This window comes from Lasioglossum baleicum, chromosome 12 (assembly GCF_051020765.1).
Source record: "Lasioglossum baleicum chromosome 12, iyLasBale1, whole genome shotgun sequence".
Taxonomy (NCBI): Eukaryota; Metazoa; Arthropoda; class Insecta; order Hymenoptera; family Halictidae; genus Lasioglossum; species Lasioglossum baleicum.
This window is the reverse complement of record NC_134940.1, coordinates 3,649,637-3,663,550: the sequence shown is the minus strand read 5'-3', so window position 1 is coordinate 3,663,550 and position 13,914 is coordinate 3,649,637. Positions and strand designations below refer to the sequence as shown.

Sequence of the window (13,914 nt, the reverse complement as noted above, 5' to 3'; positions counted from 1 at the left end):
TTTGCCATTGGTTTACGCTGTACTATGTGTAAGTAAGCAGTGTTATTTTTTATTTGATTGTATCGAATAGTGGAAGCCTGAAACGTGCGCTACCTGTGAAAACAAACACCTGACTATCTGTTTGAGAGCGATCAAAGTCAGGTGAATGATTCTGTAGTACCGCGGACCAGTTACAGCAGGTAATTATGTGTAAACTCGGTCGTTTGATACTGAAACGCATAAATACACTGCGAATGTCTATGCAAATCCGCGCGTTCCTAAGCCGATCACAAAAACAGGAGTCGAACAGAAAATTGGTTCGTTAAAGGTTTCACGACATGTGCGAATGAAATATAAACGTCACCGAAAGCGATTAAAGCTGATTCACCTGATGATTTTGTATACTAACGGAGACCATAAACACGTGACTTCCCCGCTGCTAATTATGATAGCGGCAACGCCCACACGATTAAAAAGAGTGTGAACCATAATCGGGGAACTAGCGCAGTCGGACAGTCGTGGTTTTCGAAGCTTTGAAAATGCTACAAGTATTCTACAAGAATTCTAGCGTGTTTTGAGAACTTTTTGCAATGTCCAGAATATTTTTTAAACTCGATTTTAAAAGTAGAATTGAAATATCAAGGATTCAGTTAAACGTATTGAATCTAATTATCTTTATTTCGAACTAAAAAGCGGTTTTACGCTGCCTCCCTCGAAAAGTTGATTTACAAAGAGCTGCGAAATAAATTTTTAACGGTTTTTCGCTATGTGTATTTCGGTTTCCAGGACGATGTGTCGGTTCTCTCATGACTTATGGCTGCGTGGCACCGAAGTTTGCATAGCTATCAAGCGAACTCTTGCACAATATCGTGGTTGGCTCGACAGCGCCGTTTTTTAAATAGAATTTCTTTTCCATTGATCCGTTGATTAATGGATTTCGGATTTGATGCATCTCTGTCAAAGATCAGCCGGTGTAATTTGGAACGAAAATACAGGAGAAAGAAAATACTTACAGAGCTTAATTTTTGTACAATTTTTAGAATGGATACGCGTAGTGGATAAAGTTGATTTTTAAAAAACATACTTTCTTTTGGAACAATTGTAGTTCTTGTTGCAAAAAGTCGGTTTTTCTGCTCGCTATCGGGATTATATCTTTGTTCTTTATTTTAGTAATACTTTGCAAGTAAACGTATGTAAATTGCAGGCCCGTTCTCTCTCTCGGAGATTTAATTTAAAGATTCGTATTTAAATAAACCGAAACTATACTTCGGCAAAAATATAATTTGGATAATTGAAGTTTCCTCCAAGGCTGAACACGGGGAATGAGTTCCGCCATAGGTCTTATCGATTCTCGTTTGTCAAGAAGAAAATTGCTCTCATAAATAATAACAGCGAAGAGAGGCGTACTTTCAACGTTGCGCTGGTACGAACACTGTCGCTAAATTTCGTGGAATTATTTTAAGACGTTGTAGCAGGTCGTGCCCCGAACTTATGATAAGCGATGCTTCGTACAACGAACATGCAATTAATCGCTAATTTATTTTAGAAAAGAAACGATAAAGATTATGTTTTATATATGTTTAAAGAGAAGCGAATAATTTTCTTGTTACATATTGTTTGGTTAAATTGTTAATAATTCTCACGCCAGGCAGAGCCACAATTCAAGAACTGGAAGACTTTATTTTACCACCAGCTGCTTTTATTCTGCAATGTTCCGTGAAGGAACGGTCTAGCTTGTCTGAAGTTTCACTAGTTTTATAGTTTAAGCTGGCCACAATAAACCTGCAGAAATCTAGGGCGAATTAGTGGTTCTCCCGTTTATTACGAACAGGTCGCGCACTATATGCGGCCAGCCGTTCTTTCACGGTTTAATATGTGTAGTTATAGTTTCTTCAATAATTTTAATTACATATGTATTTGGTGAATATCTTTATTGTCACGGGAAAACATCGAAAAAAATGTATTACATTCTAATGATCAACGATTTTCTCGTTACTCCAAATGAATACGGTGCTTTAAATAGGACAATGTCTGTCCAGTCGTTCCGCAAGGTATTTCCAATATTTAAATTAGCATATTTCGGCAAGACTTTTCATTGGAATATCCTAGATTCAGAGAACGGATGGGCAGAACAGACTAATTAGGTCTTCACGGCCCGTCTCGAGCAACGTTCATGGATTATGTTTCCCATATTCCTGCGAGCATATATGTACAGCAAAGTAAATTGTATAGCATACAACAGTCTTAACTCGAAAATTAGTTCTAGCTTTCTGCAAAATTCTATCTCACAGGACAAATGAAATCATCTAGTGAACTGTACGACTTGATTACCTCATCGTTTTAATCGCAAAGGTGGAACCAAAGAAAATTCACTTGGATAAATAATATAATTTCACTGCGCGATAATGCGCGGGCGATTCATTTGCATTTAATATTTAGTTTGTCGAACAAAATTAATTAGAAGCTTGACAATATTTCTACAACACATAAATAAGTAAATATATATTACATAATGCTGCCGCGTTACTGTTTCATTATATTTGACTTGAAAATTAAAGCACGCGAGGTAGCCAATTTTCGTTTAATATTAACGAGTCTGCTTTAATTAAATTCTGGCCGGATCGTGTCACAGAATTGTTACTCTATTAACAAGTGCGACAAGAAAATTGGAGAATCGGTAGAAAATTGCGTAGTTCCAGTTTTTAATAAGTCTGCGAGTTTTAGGTAAACATTTCGAAGAAATATTGCTGTCGGAATTGATCTCACAAGCATCGAATTGTTTTAGAGATTGCTGTCACATATTTAATAAGTATGCGAGATGCTGGATGAAACAAAACTCCATGCCACAAGTGTGCACGTATGTGCAGCAGATGTTGAATTAGTTTACGTACCGGGTGTCGCGAGAATATGCGACTCTGATTCTCTTCAAACGATCAAATTCATTCTTTTGCATCTGCAACGTTAAAAGACTTCCTAAATATTCATCTCCAACAAATAACACTGTCCAACACCAGTTCCACAACTACAATTGAAAAATATCCTCAAAAATTTATGCAAAAGTGGTGTCTCTCCGTCTTTAATAATTGTTTGAACATGTTTAAACCATCATAAAGTATTAATATTGGATATCACTGTGTTCGGGAAAGTTTACAGAATCTTTTGCTGTAAAGAACAATTCAATATCTTTTATAATAACATCACAATAATTTGTTTATAGTTGAAAAACATGTTTTTATTTCAAAGCCATGTTTCTCAAAAACTGTGCATACAGGAGAAAAATTAAGGACAGATTCGGAATCAGCGCAAAAAACTCTGTAAGAAGGACCCACCAGTAATTAGGGAACATAAAAAAAGTTGAAATTTGTTGGACAGTGTAATTGTTTGGACAAGTTTCACAAGGATTTATAACGAGAATTTCAATCAGATGGTACGAGCCCTAAAAAACGTGGATCTGCACCGAATATCTTTTTAAAATGCCTGATCATGGTCTAAGTATTTCACAAGCATTTTGTATTTTACGACGTGACTCCGACATTCTGCTGGTGAAGCTTGATGGTAAGATAATCCCGTGACATGATACGTGTGTATAAAATATGAAGGAACAGATAATCCCCTGCTATCCCGTCATGCTGAAGCTACAGTTTAAAAAACCGTACTCAGCTTTGAAAATATCAATTTTTCGACCGTGCGTATCACGGTATAACTCCTTCATTCGGAGGATGAACCCTTAACCCATATGTCAATACCCGGAATTAATCAGAACCCTTATTTTCAACCATTTTCATATTTCCGTAAATATTTTCTACGGCGACCCTTCGGTATAAAATATTTTGTAGCAAGGTATGTTGTTCATTTTCGTTCACAAATCCCGGTACTGATGAATATTTCGTAATAAAATTCTCGTAGTCAGAGTATCGTGGAAATTTGTGCTCATAATTATGAAAGTGGTCCAAGTGATATATTTTCTGTTTCGAGATATTTCAAAAGGAAAAGGATATTAAAATAACGTGATGTGAAATAGCTGATGAACTCATTTTTAAAAAATGTTGAGTTTAGACCATTTTCGTAATTGTGCCCCTAATTATGAAAATTACATTGGGAATACCTGGTAAACTCATTTTTTTTTAATTTTTGACTTTAAATTAGGCCACTTTCATGATTATGGGCACACGGGTAACATTGGAATTATGAAATGCATAAGATAATACTAAATAACAGCAGTGATAATTATTACTGCGTATAATTTTCTGTTTTCCCTTTAATAATTATAATTGAGCTTTCAGCCTTCGAGAACGTACTTTGGAAATATTTGTACAGGGTGATTCTGGGAACTGGGACAAGCTACTGCTCTTTTTTAAGTAGTTTTAACCATTTTTTTGTTAAAACCAATCGAACCAAAGAAATCGATTTTTGTGACAAGAAATCATTTCAACGAAAACATGATTTCATTAATTTCTTGTCACAAAAATCGATTTCTTGAAAAAAGCAGCTTTAATTCAGCTTTAATTTAAAAAAAAATGCATCGCTCTACCTCATTTCTATCGAAAGTTCTTTGATTTTGAATCGAGTTAGGTCAAATTTACCCACTGTGCGGCGTACCAGGCAAATGATAGTTTCTTATAGTTGTCCTCGAAGGAGCACCCTAACAGATTCCAATTTGGAACGCTGCACCTTGTTGTATGCAAATAGCAGCAGTCAAACAAAAAAAAATGATATAGTTTCTTATAGTAAGTACCATTTCTTCTTTAAATTATTGCTGAAATAAGAAATATTAAATAAGTAATGCGATTTCTGAAAGTATTACGGGGGTAGAACGACGTAAAAAACAAAATATTATATTTTGCGTTTCAGATTATTAAAATAGAAATATTTTACTTTGTGTTTCACAGATTGTTAAAATAGAAATATATTATTTTGTCGATGAAATTGTTAAAATAGAAATATTTTATTTTGAGGTTCAGATTGTTTAAATAAATAGGAGTATTCTATTTCGAGGTCCAGTTGTTCAAATAGAAATATTTTATTTCGAGGTTCAGATTGTTCAAATAAAATAATACTATATTTTCTCTAAGCAAAATAAAATCTAAAATATTAAATAGTATTTCAAATATTTCTTTCGCCAAATAATGCCTACCTCTGGTCAGAAAAGATGATTAATTTTCCAAGTGGTTAAAGGGGTAAACCGAAAATCGTACGAACCTTTTCTAATGACCTGGCGTTATCCAGCGGTGGTAATAAAGAGCGTGCGACTGGAAGGCTCTGTACCGAGTGAAAGAGAAGGGTAGCTGTGTCCTTGCTCGGGTTCCGAAAACACGTAAGAAGCCGTTGTTCGCGGTACGAACGACCGAAATAATCGTTTTCAGGGTTGGAGACATTTTAGATCTCTGTGGTATCTTGACGACGTTTTCCGTCGATTTTCCGCATCTGCGTTGTTCTTCTCATTCTCATCGTGTCAAGTGCTTTGCGTGCGCACTGCGCTCTCCGTGGGTAGGTAGGCAGAAGCCGTAGGGGTTGGGAGGTGTAGTCGGGATGCTGGTCGGCTGTTGGGTTCGTGCGTGATCGTCGGCGCTCGGCAATCTCCGTGGATCTCTGCGGGGGCAGAGGCCTCCTTCCCTTCCGACGAACTCCACAGTGTTCACACTCCCGCGTAGGTGTGCGGCGGTACGTGCGAGTTTTATTTCTTCGTCCCGCGATCGACGAGTTGTGACGTTCTGTATACGTGATTCTGATCGTTCTCCGATCGATGATAAAAGTGATATATTAGAGTGAAAGTCCTCACGATTGCAACAGAAAGGAGGCGCCAGTGTATCGTTCGGTCTTGGAACGACAGTTTCCTCTTGCAAGGTTGGTTACCATTTCCCTGGACCAGGAGTTAAAACGTGCACGGGAACCGGCGAGGAGAAGGGCTGATTCGTTGACACCCCGACGTGTGTCCAAAGGAACGACAACTTACGTATTCGATTCGTTCGTTCCTGACGCGGATCAGATATATTCGGGGATATTCAGCGAAAATCGTCGACCGGTGTGTGCACCTTGACAGTTCACCTGTTACAACGACGGCGTACGTGTCTCTCTCATTCGCGCAACTATTTCTCTCTCTCGCTCTCTCTCTCCCTTCACTGGATCTTTCGAAGTGTGTTGATCGTGAACTTGTGTTGCTCGTGTGACATCGCCGGTTATTGGATACCGATACGGTGACAGCCGCGCGTGTTGCACCCCGGGAAAAGTGTGGAAAACGACGACAGTCGAAACTGGAAAGCCTCGAGCCATCGGCGGTGGTGCGCGGAAAACGGACCGACGGGAAATATATCGTCTCGTGACAATCGAGAAGCAAGGCAGCCGGTGGCAACGGACCGTGTTCGAAATATTACGTGTTCGAGTCGATTCGATTTACGCGACACCACGACGATCCTGATTAATTGGATCTGAACGCGAGCAAGCTCGATCGTGATTTCCCGCGGTCTCGATTAACATTCGAGTTTTAAATAAGCGCGCGCGCGAACAACGACGTTCTTCCTCGTTCCGAGGATAGATTCACGGACGAGGATCGCTCGCGGCGAAACTTGTTACGCTTTTGTGATGAAAGCTCCAACGCTGAGTGGAGACCACGGTTTTTAAAGTGAAACCACGGAGAGATACAGCGGTGATAGGGGCACACGCACTTTCTGGATGTACTTCGGAGAGGTTCAACGACGTCGATCGATCGATATCGATATTTTAGTCTATGGTAAACACTTCTCGATCATCACGTCACCGTTCATAGTAGTGCACAAGTGCCGGTAGACCGTAAACCGACTTTGTTTGTTGTGTTGTTGTTCTTCTTCTTCTTCTTCGTGTTTTTTTTTTGTTCACTGTTACGTCTCGGTGCAACGGAACTACGTTCGAAGTCGTATGAGAGTGGACCACTGTGTTTACATACGTTCTATCGTGTCCGGTGTGTGTTCATCTATGTTCCTGTAGCGGACTCTCGAGCTCTGACCATGAACGAACACGGAATCAAACCGTCAACGATGAGGCTGATCCTGTTTTTCGTCGTTCTGTTCGCTACGACCGTCGTTAAAGGTGTGTGGTCGTCGATTTATGATTATTGTCGATTTATTTCAGCCTTGCAGCTGAGAAAGAGTGACTGGGTTTGCAATAGGATGCATTTACAGATCATTCCCAATCTGGTCTACTCTATTCTTAACCTAATTATGTATTGCATATGGAAGAAATTATTCTTGCATGTACAGTAGCGGACAAAAGTTTAAGACCGCTCTAAAGAAGACGATAACTTTTTTAATATTGTACTGTACTATTTGAACTTTTTTGGGAAGCTGGAGCAATTAGTTTACTAAAGGATGTGAAAAGAAATTTTTTCCAAAAGTTTAAAGATGGTAAAAATTGCAGATTTTCACGATTTATTGCCGAAAATCTGGAAAATCTGCCATTTTTACCATCTTTGAACGTTTGTAGCTCATTGCAACGCCGACCGATTTTTACGAAATTTTCAGAATATGTTTAATTGATACAGATCTACAAAACGTATTTTTTAAATTTTCAATATAGGCCCACATAAAAAAGATAAAAATTCAACTTTTAGTATTTTTTCAACAATTCCGATCAATTGCAATTTTTGGAAAAATTTCTTTTCACGTTCTTTAGTAAACTAATTGCTCTAGCTTCCCAAAAAAGTTCAAATCGTATAGTACAATATTAAACAAGTTATCGTCATCTTTAGAGTGGTCTTACTTTTGTCCGCTACTGTATATGCAATATGAATTAGTGATTATACTTAATAGTCTTAACTATTAATCCGGAAACACACGTTGCGACTGTTGATACTCGTTCCTACTGAAATTAGTTATAGATAATGCAAAATAAAAATTTTCTTTCGTAATATATTTAATAGATCGAAAATAATGCAACATATTTTTAATCCTTTGATTATTAGCGGATATTATCCGCTGTCTAGTTATAAATCTTCAGTCTGTGCCAGTCAGGGACTACTTCCAGGAGACTTCAAGGTCACCTTCATGTTTTGTTTAAAGAAGCATATCGCACTCTCGCAAGAAAAATGACATAAGTCAAAAAATGGCAATTTTGAGATTATGTAATTGAAAAATATGTAGAAGTTTTATAGTATTCTTTAAGTTGATTTTTCTCAAATGCTGCATTTTTGAGCTGTGTCATTTTTCTTGCGGGGATGCGATATATCCCTGTATAATCATTATGGAGACTGTAGCATTTCTTGATCGGAACGTTTTATAATAATATTTGCATTCTACAACCTAACTGTCGGCGATTGTCCATAATTCAAGACGAGAATCGCCGGCGTATCGGTTTAACGATTACTTAAAGAGATAATACAGTATTTTCTCGTTCGTTGCGAAACTGCCGGGGGTTTGAGTTCGCAACGAGCGAATACTGAACTGTTTTGTGTTTGAGCGCGCCGAGCGCGCCGAGCGAGACTTCAATAGGGAGCCGAACATAGAGAAGGACAGAATGAAATACGGATCGGGTGACCGAAGCGTGTCGCCGTCGCCGGCACAATTTAAAGGCCCGTGAGTTCTTACAATGTAGTAATGGCAGTGATGGAATTGTTCATTTTCTATTAGGCTTTTATGGGACTTTCACTAACACATTTCTGGCATTTTTCTGATTAAAATGATACCAAACACGATATAATTTGGCCAATATTTAGTGGTTTAATCGACGATGAAAGTTTCGAACGCAACGAAGAAGAGCGTATAGGAAAGAAAGAGACGCGCGGACAGTCGTCGCCGCCGTGCGGAGCGACTCGGCCGACTCGGCGTTGACAGGCAGTGGAGTGGGTAGGCACGTCGCAACGAGCGAATACTACATTATTCGCAACGAACGAGAAAATACTGTATTGGGATTTTGAAATTGTTGAAAAGTGTCTCAGTTCCTCCGTTAAGAGATTATTTTACTGGGACAGTAAACAGTAAAGACATTTTATATCCGTAATCCGGATCGAATTCTCGATTATCCATCAATTTCGGCGGACATCGGCGTAATAACGAACCAGGCTTTTTTGTTGTACATATACGTTTTTCATTTCGTTAATGTGAATTGATAAAACAAAGAACCGTAGCGCGTTCCATCGCTGCGGACATTCGAATGTTCGAAATTCGAATGATACCAAATATTTAAAATTGCTGCTGTACTTCGTTAACGAATTCTCCGGCAACGATATTTCCGCCTAACGAAGCCAGTTTTTCATTTTCGACGGGTAAATGGAAAGTGTTTAAATTGAATAACGAATGTTCCAGAGGATTGATTATGTTGAAGTTGAACTTGAACAAATTTCGTTTCTCCGCAAAGTCCGGGGACAGCGAGTCCGTGACACGAAGTTGCACTTGAATAGAAAAGAGAAAGAAGAAAAGATATTCCTCTGATCTAGACTTATTAAGTTATTAAGTACCCCGCCTTGCGGCGTAATTATTTCCACGAGAGCACTTTAAGGACCAATTAGAAGTTGAAAGGATTTCGAGTAAGCAAAAATGGCGGTGGCCAAGAGATTTCGAGGGCGGTCCGACGAAAGATGAAACTTTCGAGCGAAGAAAAGTACGCTTCGTCGGGAGAGGGGAGTCTTGAAAATTTTCACGAAAAAAGAGCGATATCGTCCGATATCGTGTTCAGCCATCCAATCATTCGTTAAATGGAACCGCGGTCTATCTGTCTGCTGGCAGCGTCACCGTATATTTCTTTCGTCGGCCATTTGAATTTACAAATTACACGCGACAGATTTCGTTGTTTGCCGGTCCCGTCGCGCCGATTCTTTCGAAATTATTCATCCGCGAACGAATTCAAACGTCGACGTATCTCATGTTCTTTTCATGGGTCTTTTTTCCGCGTTCGATAGTTCGAGTTTTTCCCAAGAGAATGTTTCGTTACCGTTTTGTGCGTGCGTGCGTTTTCAGCCGCGTTTCTAGACTCTTTCTATCAACGTTTTCTGTCGCTGTTTGCAATCCTGCAGAGTTATAACGAGTTCAATGAACACGCGTTGTTTAAGTAAATCATTTATATACGAGCGCGTAAAAAACGCCTGCAAATATTTTACATTCGAGCGAAACCCGGGGCTATCGAAAATGACGGAAAAGCAATAAAATTGGTTGCAAAGCGAACGGAATAATAAATTTCGCGATTCATATTGACCGCGTCCTGGTTTCTTGCTTTCAGTCCTTTCTCTTTCCATAAATTCTTTATTCGGGGTCAACATTATTTTCCTAACAAACCTCCAACATGTATGAGAAGAACGAGTGACTGCAATTGAAAAATATTCATGTGTTTCAACCGACCACTGGAAAAGACAATGATATTTCTGTTCGGCTGCTGTTTTGTATCAATTTCATGCCCATAAAATTTAAAAAATAACAGGCAATGGAAATACTCTAGGTCGAGCAAATGCTTAAATTTCGAGTTAGAATAATTCTATAATCAAATCAATAGAAGACAACGGCGAGATAAATTCCTGTAAACCGTAAAACTTTAGCGCGGCGTGTGACGCAGTGAATAATAAAGCGAGTTTCTGAAAACGAATCCACGCGGACGATAAATTCGGCTAAACATATCCGCGCGCAGCGCATCGATACAAAAACAATTCTCCCGACCTTGCGAATGGGAGTATCGATTGCTATAAATTCAATCCAGCCGGGGCAGCGTTGCTAAACGTCGAAAAATTACCGATCCTACGTTCGTTCGTTACGTGGTATCTGGAAAAAGTTCTGTTTGCAACGCGCGTTACTTTCCGTGACGCGAGTTAGCCCGTCCAACAAACACACGCACACACACACACACACGTGCGCGAAGCTTTTAATCGAGTTTCACGGCCGTGTAATATGCTTAACGAATTTCGCCATTTTTTTGCTGACCTCCCACACCCCCGCAAAGGGGGTGGACAGTGGCGTCGCGCATCTTCGGCCACCAGGGGAAAACGAATCACAATTTCTGCTCTCCGAAGTTTCCGCGCCGGTGCACGCGTCGCCGACGACGACGGCGTCGACGATGTAATTCAGAAATGAGATTTTGACTTTTCCCTCCACCCTTTTTCGCCAGCTCGTTCAACGATTTTCTCGTTTCCCTCGATTTTCTCCGAGCCCTCGAATTAACGAGAAGTGCACTCGGATTCGGACAGACCGGACCCCTTCAGACACGCGTTAATCAGAGCTTATTGTCCGAACGAGAAACTAACATTTCCCCACGCTCCCCGCGGAATGTTTGTTCACACTCCTCTGACCCATATACGATCCCTGATTAGGCGATTGCCTGCCCGAAAGTTGACTAGTTTACGATCTCCCGAAAAATCGCACATCGATCCAACTATCGTCGATTCTAAGTTTCCAAGTGGAGCACGGACGAGCATGATGCGCGTACCTTTCGTTGTTGTGTGCTCGCATCTTTGTGGGGTGAGAATAACTGCCTGACTTATGATTGGACCGCGGATTTTAAGCTTTTCTGTACTGGAGGCCCTAAACGGTCCAAATTTTGGGGCCCCCGAACTCCAGTTAGAAATAGAAGTTGCAAGAAAACTCTCACAAACTTATTAACAAACAAGTAAAGTAATGAAAAATTAGTATAAAATTTGCCATTGTTTACTGTATTACACTGCTGGATGTTCGAACGAACTTCTAACACTGAAAAATACGTTCAATCGTCAACCTCCCTTCCAACATAAAATAATAAACACCAGGCGTGCAGACGCTCTTTTTGGGTTCTCTGTGGATTTAAACGGCCCCGAATTGAAGGCAGACCTCCCCCCAGTTGGTCCCCCGGTGGCAGTAGATTTGAGTCGCGTTTTTTACGTCACCCATATTTATCTTCGGTTAGCTGACTCCTCGGTTGGCTTCTTCAGCTACTTGAGACCGTTTGTGTCCCAAGGAAAGTAAAGTGGCAATCGCTTGAAAATCCCGGGGCATTATGCGCGAACCGGATCCTCCCTTCGGATGGTCACTGTTTTGATGGGTTGGCTGGTGTCTACCAGAGAGAGTGTCCGCGTCTGGTGAACAGATGTCGAACTTCAGACCTTGGAAACGTGGATTTTCTTTACAGATGTGTCGAAATTACTCCGGCTAACAAGGGGGTCGTGAACTGCTTGGGGGAGGATTTTTCAGGCTGCGTCCATGCAGAGTTGTTTACCTAGCTCTGAAAACTTTTTCCAAACCTTCTAGTAAAGCAAAATTACTAGGCTACCATAAAACTTTATAATCTACTATAATAAATTATTTCACGATGTTCTTTTTCATCGAGCAAGTATTTTTAAGTAAATTTTATAATGTTTTTCCAAGAGATCCCTCGAGTTGTAGCGAGAACGAACTAATAAAATGGCGGAAGTAGTTGCTACCGCGCGCCGGTTGAACATTATTTTTTGGAAAAGTTTTTACCAACGCGGCATCGCATGCTGCGCTGCTGGCAGCATCAGCTCTTTCGTGCTTAGATTCATTAAACATGTTTCAGTCCTTTTTCTGAGTCTTATAAGCTTCTGAAAGAGCGCGGTCTCTTTTTACCATCTTGTTTGGTCCCTTTTCGAACTGTTTCATTTTTATTTGGAACAACCGGCGAACAAATTGGGATCGTTCAGTTCCCGAATTAAAATCCCGCAAGGTAAATCAATAAACATCATCTATAAATGTACTCCTTGTATCAGATGATTGAAAATAAAGTTGAATGGTTACATTTTAAAGAATACTGCTTTATTAACCCCTTTGCACTCGGTTGTCCCCTCTGAGGCACCACTAAAAGTTGCTGTACCATTATTCCAAATGTATTGTTTACAGTATTAAATATATCGGTATCTAATCGATATACTGCGGATCTTTATGCAAGGTAAAAATTGCCTGCATCGATTGCAAGAACGTCATTTGTTCCTTCAATGATTCTAATGAAGGAGAAATCATATATTGGCAATTTGTTCAATTTTCCAATAATTTTGAACTTCATTTATTCAATTCTTTTATAAATGTATGAGGTATTACTATACCAATTTCATACCCATAAAATTTCAAATGTTTGACGAAGAAATGTTTAATTTTCCAGCTAAAATAGCTCCGAGTGCTATATAATTAATCAATTACATAGCCACCGTCCTTTGTAGCAAATTGAATGTTCAGTTTGCTGCGCAACGCGAGCTATGAATACGCAAAATTCAATTTCGACGACTTTTGATTGACCGTCGCGAGCGCCGCAGGATAATGTGATCGAAGACACACTCCTAAAGCTCCGTTCTAATATTTATGACACAAGGCCCGGGCAACGAGTGCTCTACATTATTTTCAATCCACTTAGAGTACGTTCAGCCAGTCACCGCGTGTCTCGTTAATAATACTTTTTCTCGACGAGACCAGACCAGGCGAGGCGACTGCAACGAAAGTTCGCGTGGCACGTTTCTTGTCGTTCGTTCGGGAGAGACAGGTTGATGCACGCTGCCGCCGCCGAGCTCTCAGGCAGAATTAAGAAGCAGTTACCGTATGTACACGCGTTTTCCTTTCACCGTGCCCGAAAAAACAACCGGCTGTCTCGCACGGTGGAAAACATTAGAAAGGGCGGGGCGAGCACTGTGCGAGGCCGGTGAACAACGCGGCGAACGTGTGGTTCGAAGAAAAGAATATTAATTACAAAGCGGCTCCATTTGCGCATAATTACAGGGCCACGAAACAACGCTGGTATTTTATGGTTTCTTCCTTGGGAACCAGCGGTAAATCCACCGCTTTTACCTTGATCATTTCTTTTCTTTTTTTCGTCGTAGAAATTTCACATTTTCCGAGAATTTCAGGGAAATTTCACGTCGGCGGCGATGCAACATCGCGCTGGAATGAAAACACTATGAACTCGCGTACGAGCAAATTCTTTATGTGTATATTAATTTTTATTAATTGCAACACGCGTACACAGCAACCAAATAGAAATTTATCTCTCTCTCCCTTCAGTGGTGTTTTA

The 13,914-nt window shown here is 40.0% G+C and overlaps 1 protein-coding gene across 3 annotated transcripts in view; it reads left to right on the top strand.

Annotated features, from left to right (window-relative positions):
• The first annotated feature begins 5,485 nt into the window (after window positions 1-5,485).
• Sns (sticks and stones) overlaps window positions 5,486-13,914 on the top strand; it is a 440,528-nt gene continuing 432,099 nt past the window's right edge. For all 3 annotated transcript variants that reach the window (XM_076436009.1, XM_076436010.1, XM_076436011.1), the window contains exon 1: window positions 5,486-7,041. In XM_076436009.1, coding sequence (XP_076292124.1) covers window positions 6,960-7,041 — 82 coding nt within the window. In that variant the 5' untranslated portion in view covers window positions 5,486-6,959. The remainder of the gene's footprint in view (window positions 7,042-13,914) is intronic.